A 24,425-nucleotide genomic window follows, 5' to 3' on the forward strand; every position below is an offset into this window, starting at 1 on the left:
CGAAATTACAAAAATTTGTATCCGGCTTCGTAATTGGGTTGGTTTCCCAATTACTCCACAGAGTTTCATCCGGATCGGTTCCAAATCGCGCATTTCATCGCAGTTTTTCCATAAAATAGGGCTGCCCATACATTTTCAACCTATTGTGTCATTATTAATGGGGATGGGAATTTCTTCCAAACCTTTAAAGTGTGACTGCATGATCATTATACCATGATCAGGAAGGATGATTGATTCAGATAACTATCCAGATAATTGGCGCTTGGCGGAGGTTTGCACTCTCTGAATGTTCTTGTTTCCAATGATGTTTAATCAACAATTTTCCAATTCTACTAAAATCATTCACAGTTACAAACAAATATATTGGTAAAATCTGCTTCATATGAAAATAAATATGTGATTATACTACAATCGGAACAAAGAACTGTAATGCATTTTCCCCATCCTTCATATTTCTGTCATCTATTTTATTTATACAAATGATTGTTACAAAATGTGACAGCTTGAATTTAACAGTTTGTAGTTTGTGCTCAAGGATCTGACTTTAAAACCTAGTTTCTTGTGTCTTGTTTTATTTTTATTGCCGTCTTATTGCCTTTTGGCAATTTATCGTTTTGGAATATCATCGTTCGCTGCAGTTATGTTCCAAAGAAGTAAGACTTTGTGAACTTTGCATGACTCACACCGTGTGAAATAAATAACATTATTGCACAAGGCGTGTGTAGGGGTTGACTTTAAGTACTGAAGGCACTGGTCTAGACTGTTTGATAATTCTATAATTTACCTTGGTTCTTGATTATTTCTCTCTTTTGAAACTGTATCTGTTTTGGCACTTGTCTCACCAGCAACACAGAGGCCGATTATTAGCTCATTATCCTTTAAAATGCTGTGAACCTGGCATGGGTTCAGCCTTGGCTGTACGGGCTGCTACTGTGCAGATATATTGCTTCTCCACACAATGAGAAAATATTGACTTGTTGTCACTCACTCATTTGATTAGTTGTGCGCGTGATTGTGCTTTTCATTTGTCATCCTGGCAACCTAACTAAGAAAACACAGCAACAGCCTCTTTTGTCCTGTAAGAAAGCGCTCAAGCATTTTTATATGTAAAAAAAAAAAAAAAACTCCAAGTGGAAACAATTGTCCTTTATCACTCACTGTGTAACATTGGCACTTGTCAGCTCAGCTTTTTAGGTTTCTGTTCTCTGCCCTGCTCGCATGCTGTGTGTGTAGCCCCTCCCCTCCACTATATTGACCAATCACATGCCTCTTTTTAAAATTTATTTACAATGGAATTAAAACAAATCATCTCTCGTTGTTGACTTCAAAGAGGCGGTTTGTTCACAACCAACACAAAAAGCCAACGTTTGACAGCTTTTACTCACTGCAGATTTTCCGCTGTGTGGGTGGGATGTACTCCAGCAAATTCCACTTTGAGTTTGCAGTTGAGTGAGATTTATCTGCATATTTACTGTGCTGGCAAGTTACTTCACCTTTCCCCGTCTGCAGGTTAATGTAGTTGGCTGGTGTGTGTGTAAGCCAGCTCATAACATCACCTATCATTTCATCCAGTAGGATTCATCAGCGGTCTTGTTCCTCCAATAAGAATGAAGTAAAGCGTGAGGGCTAAATGTAGAGCGATGATCTCTGTGAATTCCCAGTTTTTTATGCTAAAAGGACTGGTTGAAGACCATTATTGATTTTCAATTCAATTCAACTTTATTTATATAGCACAAATTACAACAATAGTCTTCTCGAAGCACTATAAAAATATAAAACTTTTTAAGAAAGGAGAAATATCTTTCAGTGTTTTATGTTAACCAGCATTAAATCACAGGTTAAACTAATGGATTTAGAAATTTGAAGCAGACAATAAGAAGTTTTGAGGATAATTCTCTCTAAAGAGAAGACTGTAAAGTACCTCTATAAAGATGTTAGAAAACTATAAAATGTGTTGACATTTTGCGTTTTTTTGTTTTTGGGATCAATCCTCGCAAAGGAGTTTGTCATGTTTTTTTGCACTGTTGTCCTTTCAGATGAATATTTGAACCCTTTATATTAAATGAATACAGTTGTGTTTGAGAGGGGATTACCTGATGAAACACATTGGAAAGGGTTTGACTGCTCAAGCTTGAGACTGTTTACACGGGCAGAGATTTAAATCATTTTCATGGCTGATGAGTCATGACAAATAAGTAGTCCCTTAAATTCTCCTAACAGTGACATAAACCAGTTTTATAATCCAAACTGTTTTGCAATCCCATTCCACATTTATATTCACAAAATTACTTGAGTCAAAGTTTCAGCCTTAAATTTCCTTCTTGTAATAATCACCAGAATGTCACTTGGTGTTCGCCATCTCTGTTGCGTGAATAACAAATCCAATCAACCAAGTGATGGAAAATCAGGCAATGTTGTCATGATAAAGAGCAACTTAAGACTGATCAGGACGTGGCTCAGTTTGCAAACATATTCTTGACTGGGGTTAGCGGGTGAGTCGTGGTTGGGGCAAGCCTGGACATCTGTTTCCTAGTGATTTGTAACGCCCACAATCCCTCCCACAGACTGTCGGCTTTGGCGCTGGAGCGTTACACAGGTTGCTGTTGTACACCCAGCCACCCACAATACCAGCTTATCACACAGGCATAACAAACAGCAGGCTTACAAAGAGGATGGGAAAGCAATAGGACACACAGCATACAGAGGACCTTAAAAGCCCCTTGCCATTATAGCTCCACTTTAAAATGGGAGTCTTTGTTCTGTGAGTGTCGGAGAGGACATCATAGCCAGGTAGCAGCACATCTTTTCATCCACGCAATCACTCCCACTCAGACTGCTGACAGTGAAGAAGATCCTCTACCTTGATAGGGCTTCAGAGAAAGCTATTCTTCTGGGGCGCTTGTTGAGGGATTTCTAGAGTTCTTGTACGTGCTGATTAAAGGAACACTTGTAGGTAATCCTTTATAATAGGTCTTTGTTGAAGCTTTGGTGTGCACAGGGCCCCACAAACTCATTTAAATCTTATCATCTTCCCAATTCACTATCTCACCATGAACTTTGATTATTTAGCTAAAATATATTTTAAAGCAGATGCAGGGTTCGTACCAGGGATTTTTCACAACGTAGGGGGATCGCAAGGTTAAGAAAAAAATGTATATTTTCTTTGTTATTGCCTTACTGTAGAGCCAAAAGTTATTTGTTGAATTGGTGAAGGGTTATGGTGAATAGAGTTACTAATGCTTGGTATAAGTCCTCCACAAATAAATACTCACACTGTATAGACAAGAAATAACATTTGATTCAAAAGACTGAAGCTGATTTCTCTTTAAGCCTGAACCCATTTCAACCTGACAGTATTCACATCTGTGTGCGTGCATGTAGAATGATGCGTTATAAACATGACAAGCAGCTAGCATTGTGTTTTGTGATACTTTATGCTATTTATTTGGTTACATGCTCTTTTACTTATTTATTTTACAACTGTGGAGCACTTTGTGATGATTGTCTGTGAGAAGCACTATACAAATACATTTTACTTACTTACTTGCGTCATGTGCCGCTACACATGATTCGCATTATTTAATATTTGCTAAATATTTTTTACTTGTTCTTGTTTTACATCACCTGTTTTTAATATTTGTTGAATATTTTTACTTGTTGTCGTTCTACCTCACCTTTGTTTATTTCAATAAATATTTCTTTTTTTTAAATCGAGACTTGTACCGTTTGTTATCAATGTGTTATTTTTATGATGTAAATTGAGGGAGCATAAATACTATCGGCTCCAAATATCGGCCCAAGAAAATCGGCAGTCCGTATCGGTCATCGGTAAAGGTTGATGGAAAAAAAAAATTGGTATCGGCATCGGCCCTGAAAAAATACATATCTGTCGATCCCTAGACGTGATTACGGTTACCAAGCGGAGGATGCACACAGGCAACATAGGGGCCAGCTATGAGGCTGCAGGGGCCCTCTGGTAAAAACAGGAGCATCTGTTCAAATGGCCTGTATTATATAGACGGTGCGGCTGATGTATTTGATAGTGGGCACACCTGGAAGTCCCTTCTCTGTCAAAGTGTGCAACAATTATAACGACGGTACCGATTAAAAAGGAAAAAACAACAAAAAAGCCCTAGACACTGGTTGAAACACAGCGTAGGGGGCGACATCACACTGTAGGGGTCCCCTACGCTCAACAGCGCTGGCGAGAACCCTGAGATGCTTTTGTGGTGACGTTGTGGTTTTCAAATGTTGTAAATTTGACCTGAAAGCTATTGTTTACCACAAAGCGGTTAATGGCTAAAATAAAGCTCTAAAAGACTGCTGATGAGAAATGCCGTTTCCATTTAGGGCTTGTACTGTTCCATAAAGTAATAACATTGGTAAACAGCCTAAGGTTATTAGTGAAGGGAGTGAGTTAGGTTTGTGTTTGTGGTGCGTCTGTAGGTCATTAGAGTTCTTACTATTTTTTGAGTACTGTGTGTGTGTGTGTGTGTGTGTGTGTGTGTGTGTGTGTGTGTGTGTGTGTGTGTGTGTGTGTGTGTGTGTGTGTGTGTGTGTGTGTGTGTGTGTGTGTGTGTGTGTGTGTGTGTGTGTGTGTGTGTGTGTGTGTGTGTGTGTGTGTGTGTGTGTGTGTGTACGTACTACAGTGATACTATCCAGGCAACAATTCACTTCACAACATGTACAAAAGGAGAAACGGCTTTGTTTCCCTTTTTCCCTGCCTCAGCTTTGCTCTGTTTAATTTCACATGATCTCTGCCCTCTGGGTACTTGTTGGATGTCATTCTCGTCATGCAAAATTGATTGCAAAGGTTTGCATCAGGGCTGGCTGCGACAAAGTTATCACAGTGTGTCTTTGCGTCTGTTCTCTGAAGCTCACACTTTCAACTTTGACTGAATCCAGCCTTTAAATTGGAATCGGTTTTGCTTTTAGATTGTTGGCATGGATTATGAAGTGAAGCCTGTGTAAAAGGGCTTAAATGTTAGCGCTCGGCTCATTTAAACACTGCCTTCCGTGCTCCATTCGTTCTGTTTGCTCATTACATGATAGCCGTGGTAAAAGTGATGACTCCTCACATATGAGTACCTTGCTTTCTCTGTATTTCATTTCAGTGCTGCTCCCAAGGTCCCTGGGCTTCCAATCAGTCCAGTGAGTGGCATGCACTAACATCTTGCCTCTCTCTGTAGGAAATGGGTGGGTAAACACGGCAGAGTCCTTGAAGCACTTCCCATTGCTGCTATTGGATTACCAGCTGCCTTTCCAGGCCTCATCTGCACAGATGAGCGCTGAGATCAATGGAGCTCTAAGTGCAAAGCTAATTCAATCACGTCGGGCTTTTGCTACTGCTTATCAGAGTTTATTTTATCACAAAACAAAATATGTAATCGGCAAAGCCTGTGTCTGCTATCTTTGCGTTTTAAGCTTTTTTGATTCTTGTAGACACCAATTATGGGGTTTTTACATATTAGGTATTGAATTGTTGGACTGGCCTGCTGAGGAGAAGAGGTGCAGAGATGGAAATGGTAAACTGCTGTGTAAAGTGATCCGTCCAGTTTCGCTGAGTGTTGCAGGAATGCTGCATTTTTTTTTTCTTCTGACAGTGCAACTGGCATCATAAATAAGCTGTTTTAAAAGGGATGAGGTGTCTCCTGCTTTGATGGCGACAGAGCGAGAAGGGTAGAAGGGCACGTCTTTTCATGGAAACTAAAAAGCAGACACATTGTTGCCCCGTGTTCCCCATTAACTATTGTTTGATGCTTATAAATGAGGGAGAAGAGGGCATGTAGTTAAACATGATTATTAATTGCAGCATTTAATGAGCTGCCTTTGTGTGCCCTACACCTCTGGTTGGAAAGGAGGCTCCCAGGCTGTCAGTTGTGTCGTATAGCCAGCAAAGATGTCCTCTCAGCCTTTTAAGGAGAGGACAGCAGGGAGCTAGGTGAAGGACACCATTTGCCCAAGTGATATATGAGGAGAGACAGCAATATATGTAAGGAGCTGCTGAAAGAAAGATAGAAGGTCAAGGCACATTACACTCTAGCCATTTATTGACCGAGCACATAGTCTGACCTGGACAGCAAATAAAACTATAGTGTGTGTGTGTGTGTGTGTGTGTTCGTGTCCACAATGTAGATTGATACCTACGTAGCTGAATACGGTTCTGTACCTTTTTTCTTATAGCTTTAAGTTTAGGATTGATGCTCAATAACATTTAGTGTTCTCGAGCAGTGTTACTCAAATGGGGGTATGCGATGGCACCACAGGGGGTACTTGAGAGAGAGAGAGAGGGAGAGAGAGAGAGAGAGCAAAATTAACAAATGAAGGCATTAAAAATGTGGGGTTTCATAATGTTTTTTTTTTTATTGAAAAATTATTATCCAAACTAAATGGCAGCTACTCATAAAAACGACAACAAAAAACACACAAAATAAGAGAAAAATATACTGAATAATAAAAAGAACCGACAAACTACAAAATACACAAACTGACACCACAAACACTAAGAGAGAAAAATATTTATTATTGCCAACAACACACAAAACAACAACAAAGACACGCTAAATGAGAGAAAAATACTCAAGATTACTACAAAATACACTAAAATAAAAGGGTTAGAGAAACAACCAAATGACACTAAAATCACACACAGAGAGAGAGAACAATTTAGAAAATAATAACACACAAAAACAACAACAAAATAAGAGAAAAATATAATGAATAATAAAAAGAACAGACAACATATACAATATGACACAAAAACACACAAAATGATGTTAGAAATGATCTTGATTAGAACATGTTTGGTCACTCATCAGGAGGGAGATGACTGTAAATCATAAAAACTATTGAAATCTATTCAGGAGTCACTGAATATTAGGGATGGACCGATATTTTTTTTAGGGCCAATGCCGATACCGATTTTTATTTTTTTTTCCCCGTCAGCCTTAGCCGATGACCGATACGGACTGCCGATTTTCTTGAGCTGATATTTGGAGCCGATACTGCTTTTGCTCCCTCAATTTATGTCATAAAAATGACACAATGCTGATAACAAATGGTACGAGTCTCAACTTTTAAAAAAAGGAACAGTTATTGAAATTAACAAAGGTGAGGTAGAACAACAAGTAAAAAATATTTAACAAATATTAAAAACGGGTGTCGTAGAACAAGTAAAAAATATTTCTGCTCTCTGTAAATGATGCAGATCGGCGAACACAGCAGCCCACGTCGGCCGATGCCGATACACCGGCCAATGTATCGGTCTATCACTACTGAATACTGTTTCTTTCCACTTATTTACAAAATGAGATTATTTAAAAAGTGTGTTATTACTTATTCACTCCATCGTTATGCTCTACATTTGTTTTCAAATAGTTTTCTGAGAAAAATATTGTCGTCGGACAAAGGGGGTACTTAAGAAATAAGAGAAAAGAGGGTATTTGAGCCCAAAAAGTTTGTGAACCACTGTAATAGTGTTGGCGCGTTGTGCTTGCTCATAGTTTAATCATTTAGCCAGAGACACTGTTTTGTGCACTGACCTATTAACTTTGTTTTGAGTAAAGTGTGGATGAAGTAGGGCTGAAGTAAACAACTATTTTGGTGATTCATTAATCCATCTCTATTTTTCATTATATGACAACTCCCTAGTTTTGCAGGTTTAATAATCTTCTTCTTCTTCATCTTCTTCATCATATTCCATAACTTCACAGCTTTACGTGACAAAAAAAATCCCTTTGAGCTCTTTTTATTGCACAAAACACAGAACCATAGAAGAATCTAACAAAAATAATTTCACAGTAACCTTTCAAATAGGCATTACTTAAATAAAGGCCTAAAAGCAAAGTTTCACACGTTTCCACAGTGTTTCACTATACAGTGCATTTAGATCCAGAAAGGTTCCCCAAAGTTCAATGATAATAACACTGTATATTTAACTTAATAAGCAATCAAAACAAATTTAATGCTCCTTGTTTGGCTGTGATACAGTGTAATGTTTGTAGCTATGTTTTAACGCCAATATCAAACCACAAAATAATCCAATAACAAATACTGCTTCTTTTAACTTCATTTCTAAGTAATATTGCATTATTGTACATGTAAAACATATTTTGAAGCGGAGTGAAAAAGGTCCATGGGATTTTATGCCTCGGAGTGTCCATTTAATGGTTGTTCTATGAGCAATTCAATCGGCAAACATATGGCGTTTACAGGTATATCTCTGCCTTAATTCAATTAAATTAGCATTAGCTAAGAAATAGCGATAACCTAGCAATGACATTAGCTGACCATTAAAATTGACCAAGTATTAGCTTTAACATAGCATTATCATTAGTCTAGCATTAACACTAACATAGCAATAGAATTAGCCTAACATTAACATTGACCTAGCATTAGCATTAGCCTAGCATTAACATTAACCTATAGCAATAACAATAACCTAGCATTAATAATAACAACCTAGCATTAACATTTACCTAGCGTTAGATTAGCAATAGCATTAGCCTAGCATTAGCATTAACTGCTCTATTTATATTCTAGTGTCCAATGTTGTCATTATTTTTAATTTTCAGTCACGCACCCCTTATGTCAATTCGCGTGCCCCTGGGGGTACTCGTACCCCACTTTGGGAACCTAGGCTCTAGTGAAGCTGTTAAAACTGTTATTTCTTTTGTTCAGTGTGCAACGATCTCACACTTTACTTACTTTCATTTTCTCTTTAGTAAACTGTGAGTTTTGCTGCATTTTCAGCCACAGCAGCGGTCCGGGCGGAGCGCTATTGCCCTGGTACAAAAATCAGACCCAATGGCTCCACTAACGTGAATGAACTAACTCATTTAGTGTTCTAGAGTCTGATTTCTTATCCATTGACAAAGCATATAGTGTGCTTAAAAAAAATGCCTGCGCTGGCAGCAGCTGCTGTCTCATAACGTTGTGGTAATTTGGTGCAGGATAAACGGTAACCTGAGCTCTACACGTTTCCTCCTCGTGTTATTTTTGAGAAACAGGAAAAAGCACATCGGTTTCAGGTAGCGTCTTCAATTTGAAATAGGTAAAATTAGTTTTGACTTCCAAAGACGTAAGTAGTCTTTTCACTGTCAATAATGACCCTGTGAGGAGAGGAGAGCAGAAGTTGGGGAGGCTGCTATGCTCAAAGCCCAACATTAACATTCCAGGAATATCTGAGGCTTACTCGCAGCAACTCTGACACGCAGTCAGCTCGGTTCACCTCTGTTTGAATAAAGGACAACGGGGCTGCATTCAGCATAAGTTATGGTGCAATGAGCGGGTGTTTAAAGTGCTGCTGTGAAGGATTCACTGTATAATCCCGACACATTGCAGGTGTTTGGGGGGGGATGGAAAAAAATGTTGCTTGTGTTTCCTAGAGGCAGAGCCAAACTATCAGCTCAGGATCAAGTCTCCATTTCACACATGAACAGGCAGGGTTAATCTGTGGATCACTACTGTACACCATGTAATACTCGCTCTCTATTGTTAAAGTGTTCCCAAAAGCCTTTTCTCTGCCCCCAGTTGGTGATTTTTCTCCTGGAAATGGCCCAGTTTAAAAGCAGATGTCTATATTTAGACACAGGCATCACTGTCCAAGAAGTAAACCATGCAGCTCTGACTAATTGTGTGTATTTGTGCCCAGTTTGTGGACTAAATACCACCAGTGTAAGAGGCCCCGGTTCCATGTTTTATTAACTGTTCACAGAAAACATGAGGCTCTCTTTTCACTTCCTGCTGAATCCATCGGTGTTTTCTGCCTTGTCATCCCCTTGTCTTGTTTCTTTAAGAGACGAAGGAAATGCATCCAGAATCAGGCAATATTCAGTGTAAGAGGCATAGCATAACATTCATCATCCATGTTCGGTACCTTCTGTGCACCGTGGTGGGTGCTTTCTTCTCTAGTCTGTGTAACTGAGGTGCTGAATGATAAGAATGAATGCTACACTAAATATAATGCTCTCCCATTATTCATCTCACCCGCTGGCTGCTTTCTGAACTGGTCTTTTTCCATAAAACAAACACAGGCCTCGGTCTTTGAATGTCTATTTGCAGTCGTGAGTTATGGCTTTGGTTGGGTCCAATTGGCATGTATGGGCATCAAACAAATGGGAAAGCTGACTCTAAAAGAGGAGTGTTTAGTTTAATGTATTTGGTATAAAAAAATCAACTGCAATGTTTTATGTGCATTGGTGGTTGGTGTCTAGAGGAGTTGTTTTAGTACCATATGATGTAATAGTTGTGCCTAATTAGTGGTGATGCCATTCTCTGTTATATTTGAAGGTGTTTTGTGCTTCAGATCATTATATGGCATTGAATGGGGGGGTTGTCCTCCACCCCCGACCATCTGCTCGAGAAGAGAGCGCCGCGTTGTGCTTGCTCATAGCCTAATAATTTAGGCGGAGACACTGTTTTGTGCACTGACCTATTAGCTTTGTTTTGGGTAAAGTGTTGGTGAAGCAGGGCTGAAGTAAACAACTATTTTAATGATTAATTAATCAATTTTTTGCAGTTTGTGAGAAAGAAAGTTTTGCAGTTTATTCCATAACTAACAGATTTACTTGACACAAACAGCTCTTTTTATTGCACAAAATACATAAATCTAGAAGAATCTAACAACATCATTTCACAGTAACCTTTCAAATAGGCATTACTTAAATAAAGGCCTCAAAGAATGTTGCTCAAATAAATACAGCCACAATGATTCACTATACAGTGCATTTAGATCCAGAAATGTTCCCCAAAGTTCAACGATAATAAAATTGTATATTTAACTTAAAAAGTAAGAAAAATTCCCTTTTTGGCTCTGATAATGCTTGTAGTTATGTTTTAACGTCAATATCAAACCACAAAATATTTCGATAACGAATACAGCTTCCTTTAATCAATAAGCAAAATAACGGAAAATCATTTTGTAAGCAATATTGTCACACATTTTTAGGGTTATTTACACATATTTACATATTTATGTTACCATTTTTATCGGTATTCATATATCAACATGTAAAACATGTTTTGAAATGGGGTAAAAAGAGTACATGTGATTTTATGCCTCAGAGTATCCATTTACCTGCCATTCTATCAACAATTAAATCTACAAACATACAATTTTCAACCCATCTCTACAGGTACAGTATATCTCTGCCTTAATATAGAATGGAAGTGTTTTGCCCTTTGATATATGTGCGCTGCTTTAAATAGATCCTCTAGTGAAGCTGTGTTACAAACCGTATTACAATAAACGCAGTGCTATCTTAAGGCGGGCATACACTGTGCGATTTTTGGCTTATTTTGAGCCGATTTTCGACTTGTGCGACTATTTTGTGGGATCGTGCGAGTTTCAGCTAAATTGTGTGCCGTGCATCGTGTAGTATACATGGTGTCACGAGAAGTGACGAACACCTCACGACCAGCTCCTGATCACCAATCGTAGGTTGTAAAGTCGTTCTTGTGAGCTCCTCGTGAGGGTATCTCGCAGTTGAAGCAGTGCCACGGACCGGCTTACCGTAAACGTTCACACTGCGCATGCGCGAACACCGTAGGACCGCTGTAAAATTGACAGACTGTACTTCCCACGTCTGTCCAGCCAGCTCTTTTAAAGCTCTTTTTGCTGAGATTCGAGAGCGTCTCTCCTCTTCCGGGTTTTTCTTCTTCGTATGTTTTAATGGTGACGCTTCAGAGTTCTTCTTCTTCTTCTTCTTCTTCTTCTAATTTGTACATTTCTTTTCCGGAAACAAGACCCCGACGTGTCGTGTATGAACGTACAGTGTGAGCAGTCAGATCGTGTCAGAGTGTCGGTCCGTACAGTGTGAGAACACGCATCGTGAGCTGCGCACATTCGGGCTCTGCGTCTGAGTCGCACAGTTTGAGCTGGAGCTGAGTACAACTATTGAAAAAATCGCACAGTGTATCCCAGCCTTTATATAACATAAGTAAGGGCAGGGGCGCGTAAAGAAAAGCAATGTCCTGGTACAAAAATCAAACCCAATGGCTGCGCGAACGTGAATTAAACCATTCGACTCATTTTCCAAATCGATTTAGTCGGTTCAATCGACGAGTCATTTCGGCCTTAGTATAAAGACATCCTTCAGTGCTCCTGTCAGCCCAAGCTGTCATCCAGATTGCTTAAAGCTGTCTTATCTGTCACTCTATTGATGTGTGTGTGTTACCCCCTCCCCCCCTGTTCTTGTTGGCACGTCACTCTGTGTGGCATCATGATTAGAGTAGCTGGGGGATGTAGGGCAGCCTGTGTGAATACATTTCCTCCTCTCGCATTCATTTAGACTACCAGTAGGAGTTGAACTGATGGATTGGATCATTATGCCAACAGGCACAATGTAGAGCCGGAGTGGGAGTGTTTGATTGTACAATATCAGTGGAAGTAAGTGAGTGCTTAGAATATACATACATATATATATATATATATATTAAGCATAGTGTATGACTCAGTAAAGTGCTAAATGGAATGATGTGACATTTTACCTCCACCCTCCATGCAACGACATTATTTTATACGATTGAAAATGCTCTCAGAGGAACAGACTTTTCTGGGTACAAATGAGCCTTAAATGTATCCCCCAGTGAGTATTTATTCCTTTTCTGACCTCAACATGACCCATGGGTAAATTTCCATTACAATAACACAGTTCACACCAAAAATGGAATTGTCAAGTGTGTCACCAGTGATAAAAGACATTAGAAATTCTCTCTGGCACTTAATTTGTACTGTCAAAAAAAAAGCTCACAAGGAAATGCAATTAAGAGCCAGGTTCATGATAATATGATTTGCTGCCACATACCCTACATTCTCCCTGCTTTTCATATCTGTGGAGCAAAGGGGGAGGGGTTTCTTACTGACTGGCACACAATTACATTTCTGAAAAGGTGTCAATGGACAAGTCTGGCATTTCCCTCAGGAGCTGTGTCCAAACATCATGCCTTATGAGGCCGTCAGAGCTGCTGAAATGGCCTTCAGCTTTGCACCGGCCACACATACGTGGTCTTGAAGTAGTTTTTATTAGGCTCCAAATTGAAGCGCTGTTCAGACCTTGTAGATAATGGACATCTTTGGTCGTGGACACTCACAACCCCCCCTTTTTCCCCCCTGGGACAGTTGGAGCCTTCACAGAGCTCACAAACGGTGACTGGAGCGAGATTTACTCTTCTTTTAGAAATGGCGTTGAAGCTTAAACCCTGTGGAGCTCACAGTATGAACCTTGTGTCTGTGGCTGAAAGCACCTTTGGACCATTGGACCAAGAATCTGTCAGATTGGCTTTAATTACAAAAGAAAAGCTTGCTATTGTCGTCCAAGGGAGGTTGTGCAAATTACCCGAATTAATCTTTTCAGGGAGGCTAAAATGTTATTGTGCCGGTGATGTTATGTGAGCATCAGTGCATCCCCTTTGTGTTCTGGGAGTCTCTTGGCAAGTTTAAGAGTTGATGTTTGAAAGCCCCAAGCTGTCTGTTTTGTGAAACGTGGCTTTTACCTACTAAACTAACCCCGGGTGTTTGCTAAAAATAGAGCATTCATTAGTGCAGCTTTAGCAAAGGCAAGAAAAAGTGGTTCATCAGAGATTAAAATCAACAAATAGAGCATCTGTGTCCTGAAATATCAACTAAAAAAGAGAATAAAGCAAGGTGTGTGATTGAAGCAGGTAAAACAAAGCAGTATATCCAGTATGAAGTGGCTCCAGCTGACTCATTGCTCTGATGCAGCTTACATTGGATTGCATTTAGTAATAGGCTGAAGCAGACAAAAACCTGCTGCAGCTCAGTATCACCACAGCTAAGATCTCGTCGGTTTATCCGGATCAATAGGAGTTGCTCTCATTGTTAAGAACCCTGTGTATACTCACGCTAAAATTGTTCTCCTCTCATCTGTATTCATGCTTGTGTTTGGCTCAATCCCGCCACAAATCCAGCCCGAAATCCTTGCCAGTCACATTTTGCTACTTCATAATACATTGAATGGCTTTCCGGTTTCTTTTTCCCAAAGCAGAAATTATAGCTCTGTCGGTCAAGTTGTTTCTTTTTCAGAGTTTTAATTTATTTTCCCTCTTTGTTGCACTTTTTATGTATTTGTCTATTAAACATGTATAATTCAAGAGTATTACTCACTAGTTTACGAGGGTGATAGCCAGGGTTGGGGTCAATTACAATTGTAATCATGTAATTGGTCATGAATTACAATTATGACCTAATTATAATTGTAATTGTAACTGGAAAAATCTGTTGCTTTTGTAATCGTAATTAAATTGTAATTGAGTTCAGATAATTGACCTTGTAATTGGCATTGAAATTATATAAAAATTGTCATTAACAATATAATTCAATGCAAAACTGGGGGACCACGTTATAGTTCTATGGTTTACACATACATAATTAATTATTGAAATATGTTTCATATCAAGTTTATCAGTCAGTTCTTGTAAGGATCAATATAGCATATTTGTAATTGTAAAAAAAAAAAAACGGTCAACAAAATTGTAATTTAGTTGTAATTGAACATGGATGATTGAAGATGTAATTGTAATTTAAAAAATGTAATTGACTCCAACCCTGGTGCCAGCAGAAGCCCAACTGTTTCACCATGCTGTATAAGTAATTTAGCAAAGTGTGGTGAATTTGAATGCTTATCCTTGCCAAGATCTTGATTAGCTACAGTGATGAGTCTGGTTTTCTAACTGTGAGACTGAGTGGAATGAATAAAACATAGATTTGTAAACTCTGTTCAGTAGATAGTGAGTTTAATATGGAGTAAAAAAGAAGAAAAAAAAGGGAGAGAGCTGTTTTTTAGTAAAACTATCCCTGTGTGTGGCCAATGTGAGGGATGATGTGTTAATCGAGGTACAAACTGTGTGGTTTTTCAGGCCAGAAGTCTCATTGAAACCAGCAGAAATGCATTTGAGCTGGCCCCGCTGGCTGCTAGCCCCTTGACTTCATTGCAGTAATGTAAATAGTGGATTAGGTGGCGTTAGCCGGGACCCCTGCCTCAACCCTTCTCCATCCACTGCCCCCTCCTTTGCTTTTCCATTAAGACAGCTGGTATCTTTCAAAGCGTCCTGGCCCAGTGATTGATGTGTAATAGTTTCAAGCCTCACCTGCCCCCTCACCACGTTATTCATCGGCCAGGCAGCCACTGCTGCTGCTTTGCACTGAGCAGCACTTTATTTCTTTGGTAGTGGGTGGAGAGACTTCTTTCTCCTACTTTCTCTCCCTCTGTCTCACTTTTTCTTTCTTGTCCCTCTTGGCCATCAATCCATTATGACTTTTCATTGCCAAAGTGTTTCTATTTCAGTCTGACACGCTGCTTTTTACTCACTCAATTATCTGCTACAAACAGCACTACAAGGCAGAAGCCATAGCCAGACAATGAAGAGTGTTTTAAACAAATTAGTCATTTTTTAAAGCCGATTGAGCTTGAAAAAGTATTTCTTGAAGTTTTTTTTTTTTTCAAGCTTCGGAGGGTTAATAAACACAATCTCGGGAATGTAAATGGAGATGCGAAATTTGCTCCGAGGCAGTTGTGTAAATTGTATCCAGATGTAAATCTAATAGTGCCAAATTGTAAAGATTCTTACAAAGGCTTATAACTGCTCTTGACATCAAAGGAGAAAGGGCCAGCCCTCCATTTGCAACAGTTTAGAGTCCCGGTTGGGTTCAGTGGAAGGGGCTTATGTTACTGATTAGAGGAGAGAAGAGGTGCTTAGCTCATACACAGATTGTAGCAGTCCCCAGGATTAGACTGTTGCTATCAAATGGTACCTTGGTGAATGTTTTCAAATACCTCACACCTCTAAGTCCAGCCTCTGCTGGATATGAATCCACTGTATTTTGGCACTCCAACTTAGATTAGTTGCGTGTTGTTCACCTAACGCACCCATGCTGATTGTGTCTGTAGTGTGTGCACTATTGTGCTTGTGTGTGTGTATGCTGGCAGCCCAGCAGTCGGCGTGTTAACTCATCATTAGGTGATTAATGGGGCTGTGACGAGGCTGCAGTTTAATCAGGCCTAGTGTTTGTGTTGAAGCCGACGACAAGTGCAGCTGCCCTGTCAGTTGGTGTCTGCTCACGAGATGACAGCACCCGCTGCTGAGGAGCACCTTTGTCAACTGCACCATTGTGTATATACACACACACACACACGTCTGTGTTGATGAGTGTGTGCCTTTCCTCCCTTGGTCTAATTTTGTGCAGCCCCCAAAACTAATCCCCCAAAATTGTATTTCAAGAAGTTGGAAGGAATATAAAGCCTAACATAATACACAAAATTACTTTCAAAACACACAAGATGCACAGCAAAATGCACAAAGTACACAAAAACACAAAAAAAATTCCAAAAACACACAAAATGACACAGACAGACACAGCATCCGTTTAAACAAAGAAAATGACGAGGAAAAAACAGCAACACATTATAGAATAGCTCCAAAGACACACAAACTGTCAAACAAAATGACACAAAATGACAGGAAAATACAGAAAACAACAACAAAAATGCAGAAAGTGACCCCAAAAACACACAAATCGACAGCTAAATTCACAAAGAACTCAACAAATTCCAAAAATACACAAAAGGACAACAAAGACAGACACAACAACCACTTAAACAAACAAAATGACTAGGAAGCACATTATAGAATAGCTCCAAAGCCACACAAATAAAATTACAGGAAAATAAAGAAAACAACAACAAAAATACACAAAATTACAACAAGAATACAAAAACACCTAACCTTGCCTGCAAGATGGATTCTCTTGGTGTTCACATATACCAGAATCCATCTTGTGCTTTTCCCGCCCTTGTTTTTTGAAATTGAACCGAAACGGTTCGACCCAATCATGAGGCAGTGTTATGGTTTAGGGTGAGATATATTCGGGTGTGACGAAGGCAGAAGCGCCGAAGCAGAACTGGCACACGCACAGTTGCGGGGAGAGGAACTAGCTGGGCTACCGCTATTGGCATAGCTCCGAATCAAAACAGAAAGATGTTGATGCAGGAAGATGCTTTGTGCATTTGTGGACGGTAAAGACAGGAAAGCGGAGCCTTGTTGTTGTTGTAGCAGCGTCTCTGCGGCACATCCCGATAATGACATCGCCCAATCAGCTTCAAGCATTCTGTTCATGTCCCTCCCTTATTCAAAAGGATTTGCCAGACACAGACTTAGATCGATGTGGAGAACTCAAGTTAGAGGGAGGGCTATACTTCAATCTGGCTCTTGCCAGGTTAAAAAAAGTAATGACTTTTAAAAACACACAAAATGACTAAAAACTAACAAAACAACAAAATCACACAGACAAAAAAAGACAGAACTCTCCCCCCCCCCCATATTAATGCTCAGATCAATCATTATTCTAAATGTTAACATATATGTTGATAACGTGGTCCTCGGATCAGATACAACCACATGTTGTGGCCCCCACTGTTATAATGTTGCCCATCTCTGCTCTTCTTCCTCTTCATCGTAAACAATCGTCTGCCACCAAAGAGGAAGAATTTTCCCATGATTCTAGTTTTGCTTTACCTGGCTCCTTATTCATCTCGTCCTTTATTTCTCTTCCCTTTTTCCTTCCACTCTGCTATCACAGCCGTGGTAACGCGAGTGCTGATTGCCTGATCTGAACCCTCAGGGGTCCATAATAAGTATTTCTAGTTAATTTGTTGCAGCAGTGGTGGAGAGGGGGGGTGCAGTAGTAAATCAGTAGCCTTCTTTGTAAGTGGCTGTGTATAGGGGCAGTGTAGCACGGGCACAGCATGCTGCTTCAGCTTTACCCGCTTTGCTATTTATGGAGGATTTCATAATGACATGGAAATGTGGTAGCTGGGCAAAGATAGCTGAAAGTGGCAGCGGACCAGGCATTGCAAATCACTGACTTTGCCTCTTTCCTCTCTTTTTTTTTTTCCCAACTCAGTGGATTGCTCTGTTCTTCCCTCCAGAGCTGTCACTTCACATTAACGCAGCAGTAACTGTCAGCAGGGCAGAGGGCCGGGGCGGGGTGTGGGCTATTGAGCCAGGGCACGTGCGCCGCACTCACACTCGCAGTCAAAAATCGCACACACATGACACAGAACTGAGCCTTGTCATCACAAATGGTACGCGAAGAAGCTAGCCTGTTAACTGTGTCATTCAGCTTCTTTTTTTTTTTTTGCTACATCTTTCTCGTGACCTCATGAACCACAAATAGAAGAAAAAGCCTCTCTGAGGAGTTCTTTAGGCATATTAAATCACTTTTAATATTTAGTCATGGATTGTTTTTGCCTCTTTGTGTTACAAATACTGCATATCAAACTCTTTTCTTTTTTTAACCTTTTAATAAATAGGTTTCAGTTTCTCTCTGAAAGTGCAGTTAGAGCAGGAAGCTGGAAGGCTCTGTTCTTTGATAGTGCAGCTCAGTGGCTCTCCTGGGTATATGTGGTTGTGAAGAGATTGCCAACTATTACTGCAATGTAGGGATGAGCACAGATGCTTCATCTCCACAACTAATCTGTATCTGTATATCTCACCCTTACGAGGGATTTCCTTGTATAAAACAGAGCTGGCGATGTGTTTTTCTTAACGTAACTATGTAGGATAATGTCAGACAACAGAAACAGTCTCTAATTGTTGTTCTTTCTAATCCACAGCTTTTCTGAAACGCTGGGGTTGTTGGTGTGGCCAAATTTTCCCTGGATTTGACTGGTAAATTCAGAAGACTGAAGCCCAGGCTCACAGTCTACCTTTCACGGAGGCCCAGCCGTGAGAGGACTGAGGAAGGCACGTGGCGGATCATGACGGCCGACAAAGAAAAGGAACGGGAGAAAGAGCGGGACAGGGACAGAGACAGGGACCGGGACAAAAGAGAGGCCGGTAAATCCCGCCGGCAGGATGGGGACCGGGGCGACCGGGAAAGCGAGAGCTCCAGGCCCCGGCGTAGCTGTACGCTGGAGGGTGGGGCCAAGAACTATGCAGAGAGCGAGCACAGCGAGGACGAGGACAACGACAATGGCAGCACGGGCGGAGGCAGCGGCACGGCCGAGGAGGGCGGCAAGAAAGGCAAAAAGAAGATGCCTAAAAAGAAGTCGCGCTACGAGCGCACAGAAAACGGAGAAATCACGTCTTTTATTACAGAAGACGATGTTGTTTACAGGCCTGGAGGTAAGACGTCGTTGACTTTTCAATGTTAGGAAAAGTTACTTTGATCACAACCAACACAGATGTGTCATGTATTGACTGTGGTGACCAGGACAAGGCAAACATTACAAGTATGTGACATAGAGCTGGGAGATATGGACCAAAACTCAATCTCGTTTTCTTTTCTCAAAATGGCAGTACACGATATAAATCTTAATAATTTTAATTCAAATAAGGTCTGACCAGACAGACATTTTAGGATTAAATTTGCTGATTAGACATGTTTCACAGGCATATTGATTAACAAACAGGTGCACAATATGTGTCACTTTAGGCTTTTTCTACTAAAAGGGGCAGCATGTGTGAGTGAGTTTTGTGGAGTGGGTTGTTTAGATAATGGTCTGGGGTAGAGCGCGCCCATTAATCCATCTAACTGTGCTTTTCATGCTGTATTATATATATATATATATATATATATATATATACTGTGTGTGTATATATATATATAAAATTGCCAAAATACAAAACTCGATATATCTTGAATCTGGATATATTGCCCAGCTCTAATGTGATGCAATTAAAAGTTGGAAGGAAACCTTCACTGGCTGTGATTAAATGAATACAATCACTATTTCTCCAATTTTAGAGACATGAAACGATAGTTCATAGCAAGTTCTGAATCATGTTTCCTGTCCATTTCAGTTCTTTCATTGTCTTGTCCTTTGCGTTTCCTGGCAGGTTTTATGTTTAAAACTCTTGAAACAATGCCGTGTTTACACCATACAAAGGTGCATGTCTTGATGGGGTTTGGGCAATATGGACAAAAACTCATATCTTGATATTTTTTCTTAAAATAACAATATACAATTGAATTGAATTGGAATGAATATAAATGTTGATAAGACTTCATTGAGTTAAAAATTTACATTATTCTGGGTTAAATTTGCTGAGCACACACAGGCACATTTATTAACAAACAGCTGCACAATATGTCACTTTAGTCTTCGAAGGGACAGCACGTGTGAGTGAGTTTAGTGGTGTGTCTGGGTTAGGATGCAGTCAGAAATCCATCTAACTGTGCTTTTCATGCGGTTCTGAGAAGTAGTAGTATTTCTAAAACGAGTATTTTAATACAAAATAAGCTATAAAAATTATATATCGTTATAGATGATATTGTAATTTTCTATATCGCCTAAATAGAAATCTCGATATATCTTGAGTCTCGATATATTGCCTAGGCCTATGTCTAAATATACAGTGGTAGTTGTAGCAGTAAAGTTCATAGAAGTTTATGAAATGTTATATGTAGAAACTAAAAAGCAGTATTAGTATATCATCAAAGGTTAATCGATAGTATCTGCAAAATACAGTTTCTTCAGTTTTTTCCATTGAAAACCAGCACAACATATTCTTGTCATAAATGATACTTTATTTAGCAGTCATTTTGAAAATTGGATGGTTGAAAATAAACGTTGAATCCATCTGGGATGAGTTTCTGTGCTCACACAGATATAGTCACCTCTCTCACAAGGCTGTGGACAGATTGCAGAGCATCTCATGCTGCAACTCTAAAAGCTGAAGCACTCCCTCAGGCTGGAGGCTGATGCACCACACAATCAATTCCAAGTTGACCCACTCTGAGCTTTGTCTTGAGCTCAGTCAATAAACCAAAGTGGTACTTCACATGATGATGTGATAGTGACGACAGTCGCCTTGTGTTTTCATCCCGACACCATTCTGATTCTTAAAAAACAAAACCAAAATGTTCTCGTGTCTCCTCTGAGGCCAGAAGGTTTTTGAGCTGCAGTACAGTGTCTTGATTATGTCAGATGAATGGAAATGAAAAGGAGAACCAACCCCTTTCTTTTCCCAGCTGTAAACATGGCTTCTCCTTCACCTACTGTTTATAAATTGGCTGAATTAGAGGCAAGAATGTCAACACTCACTGGAGGAAGGAAGCCAGACCAGCGATTTGTTTGTGCACGCGCTAGTGTGTGTGGATTACACTCTCTCTCCTGCTGCTCTGTGCTACCTACCCGTGCAACTAAATCATTGCCGCCATGTTTTTTCATTTATCTAGGCGCTAGTAAAAGGTCAAGTAGTGGGGGGCAGCCTTCATTGCTTGGGTGTTTAATGGGAAGATGTAGGAAATCAGACTCGGCTGTGGTTTCTTTTTCTTCATCACTATTCACACTTAGAAACACGCTCAGCTATGCTCCTTCTTTTTAACGACTAAATGAATGACTTTGGTATGTGCAGTGAAATGTTGACCGCTTCCACCATCCTGCACTTTCATTCCAACTGCATAATCTAGTTGGCTAAATTATCTGTGCACTGCCCTCCAGCAGGCAGGCAGGCAGGCAGTCGCCGTACGCCAGTCCTGCTGCTGCTGCTGTTGTTCACTCTATTTCTGTCCTTTAACACTCTGCAATAGACTCCACTGAAGCTTTTTTAACTTGGCATTTCATGTTTAATAGAGAGAGCAGCAGAGCAGCGTCTCGTATCCATCCATGCAGGGTGTGAGAGGGTTTTAGATGGGGGGAAAAAACTGAAGTCGTCAGTTACGTCAATGAAAGATTCAAAAGGTGTATAAACAAAGCCGACCGTCTCAGTGGATTAGCCTTACTGAATATTTATATTTTTACAACCGAGCAAACAGCACAGCCAATGTCTACTTGATTGAGAATATTTTAGTTTTCCTGTCTTTTTGAATTATTGCTTCTATTTTTTTTTTTTTGAGTTGATCAACTTAGAAGTCAATGTTTTCCAGAATTTAAAAGCCTACTTGTACTTTTTGATAACAGTTAAATTGAAGTACTCATTTAGCTCATCTTAAATACTTGCTGTCAATATGACTTATACTTATATTTTGTTAAGTCAACTCAAAGTTTTCAGTATTCAAAACCACTGGAATAAGTTCACAGAACTAAAAAAAAAAAAGATATAAAAAATACACAACCACACCATTTTATGTTAACCAAACTCAATGTTTATTAGTTTGTGTTGTCATTGTTTTTAAGTACACATTACTCAAATATGCTGAGTTTATTTACTTAAAAATATCAAAACTTAAATTTAGCTTACTTAATACATCTAAAAGTCATTAAGATTTTGAAAAGGATATTCCTGCATGCTTCCTTTTAGCACACTGCAATTTTAAAATGAATAAATAATAATAAATCAATATTCATAAATTAAAAATAAATAGAACAAAATATAATTTTAAAATATACTTAAATACATTTCAGAGATTTTTAAGAAGAACACTAACAAATAAAAAAAAATAGGATTGTTTGTAAGTTACCCCCTATTGTCAAGATGGAAGACACTCAGCTTCAGCAACTGACTTCCTGCTGTCTCCGCTGCCTATTGTTCGAGTGCTAATCCCTGTGTGTGTGTGCGTGCGTGTGTTGTTTTTGTCTCCTACGACTTGGTCATTGCTACTAGCAGCCTTCCTGTGATCAGATTTGATGTGTGCAGATTAGGCGCCACAAAGCCGGCAATGGATTTGCATGGCTTTACTAAATGTTAAATCCCTTTATAGCCATCTAGTGACACAATATGTAAAACTGACCACCCTCAGATCAGTGAAGCTTCCCCCCCAGGCCCAAAGAGAGCAAGGATTTGATGAAATGGCACGAATTGGAAGATTTTCTACAGTTTAGTCTGCTTCTGTCACATGGTGCTTTTGAAAAGGAGTGCACTGGGCCATATCATCACGTAACAAAAAGAGGACTTAAGTATTAAGTGTATAAAAAGGTCTTAACACTACCACCGTGCAGCCACTTTCCAATTTCTCTCCTTAGCTCTTACGTCCATTGAAGATGGGGCTCAGTCAGCCTAATGTACATTGATTGGTTGGGTCGGGGTGGAAGGGGGATGGTAGTCAGCCACTGATTGGGTTAGCATAGGGTGACCAGATTTTTAAAACTCAAAACCAGGACAGATTAAAAAAAAAATGTGTTTGCATATGCTTTTATTTGTAATGAAAAAAGGTCACATAAATTACATTTGTTTTTCCTTCCTTTAGGATGAAATGTATTATTACAACTGCTGAACCAAATTTAAAGTGGCCATCAGTTAAAGCAATGCAACATAAAATTTCCTTTTGGCACGTTGAAGGAGAACGCATTACAGCAGAGATAGGCAACTAAATTACAGTGGGGGACACAACAATGTGATTGTATCTGATCCGAGGGCCACATTATCAACATTCAGAATAATGACCAGTCTGAGCAGTTTGTTGTTTACAGTTTGTGTCTTTTGTTTGTTTAAGTGGTTGCTGTGTCTGTCGTTGTTGTCATTTTGTGTATTTCTTTTAAATTTTTTGTGTACATTTTGCTGTTGACTTGTGTGTTTTGGGAGTTATTTTGTGTATTATGTTGGGCTTTATATTCCTTCCAACTTCTCGAATTACAATTTTTGAGGATTTGCTTTGGGGGCCGCAAAAAATTAGACCGAGGGCCACATGTGGCCCCTGGGCCGCCATTTGCCCATGTATGCATTAGAGGAACCGAACGAGTAATATTGTCAATACCATCAACCAATCAGCATTGAGTTGCAAACGCGTGGAGCTTTTTAATTGGTTTGTATCACAAGTGCTACTATGGCAACTGTTGTGACTGACAGCTCACTGTCCAGAGGTCACGTTTTTAAGTGAAATGCGATGCTGCTTTCAGGGGCAACATACGTCCATTTCTTCATAAACGGTACTGAGCTTGTAAAAAACTGGGACAAATCAATGGTTTGGGGGAAAAATGGACTGGGGCTCGGGAAGTAACTCTGAAAACTGTGACTGTCCTGGGTAAATCGGGACATCTGGTCACCCTAGGTTAGCAGCTAACTCTAGCTTTGCTGCTGTTTTAAAAGAAGTGGACAGGGCTGTACGACGTGCAGGATTGACCTGAAAAGTGTCTTATGTCCAGGCCATTCGTATGGTCGGCTGCTGCAGGGAACAAACCAATGCGGTGCAAGCAGGCATACTAAATCGATCAGTGCCCTGCGGCAGAGTGCCTGAGCTCCATACACTGATACCCCCCCACCACCACCACCACCTTCGATTGTAGATCCTTTCTCCAGAGATGATGCACACTGCCTTAGGAGATCAATAGGTGTCTTCCTTGAAGCGTGAAGGAGCCACATGTATGTAGTGCACAGATACCTGATACACGTTTACTGTATAATGTACATTAGTTACACAAAGCACGCTACTTAATAACAGCCATGAATATGGTTGCATGTGTCACTCAAAGACACATGAGACCCACGTGCACATTTTACCTCAGGGGTCACAAATAGTGCAATTT

The 24,425-nt window shown here is 39.9% G+C and overlaps 1 protein-coding gene across 3 annotated transcripts in view; it reads left to right on the forward strand.

The window, feature by feature from the left end:
• rerea (arginine-glutamic acid dipeptide (RE) repeats a) overlaps positions 1 to 24,425 on the forward strand; it is a 201,063-nt gene that overhangs the window by 72,590 nt on the left and 104,048 nt on the right. For 2 of the 3 annotated variants that reach the window (XM_028452508.1, XM_028452505.1), the window contains exon 2: positions 18,633 to 19,143. In XM_028452508.1, the coding sequence (XP_028308309.1) occupies positions 18,777 to 19,143 (367 nt within the window). In that variant the 5' untranslated portion in view covers positions 18,633 to 18,776. Of the gene's footprint in view, positions 1 to 18,632; positions 19,144 to 24,425 lie in introns of those variants that run through there. The other variant, XM_028452507.1, reaches the window with a different exon arrangement.

This window comes from Gouania willdenowi, chromosome 7 (assembly GCF_900634775.1).
Source record: "Gouania willdenowi chromosome 7, fGouWil2.1, whole genome shotgun sequence".
NCBI classification, from domain to species: domain Eukaryota; kingdom Metazoa; phylum Chordata; class Actinopteri; order Blenniiformes; family Gobiesocidae; genus Gouania; species Gouania willdenowi.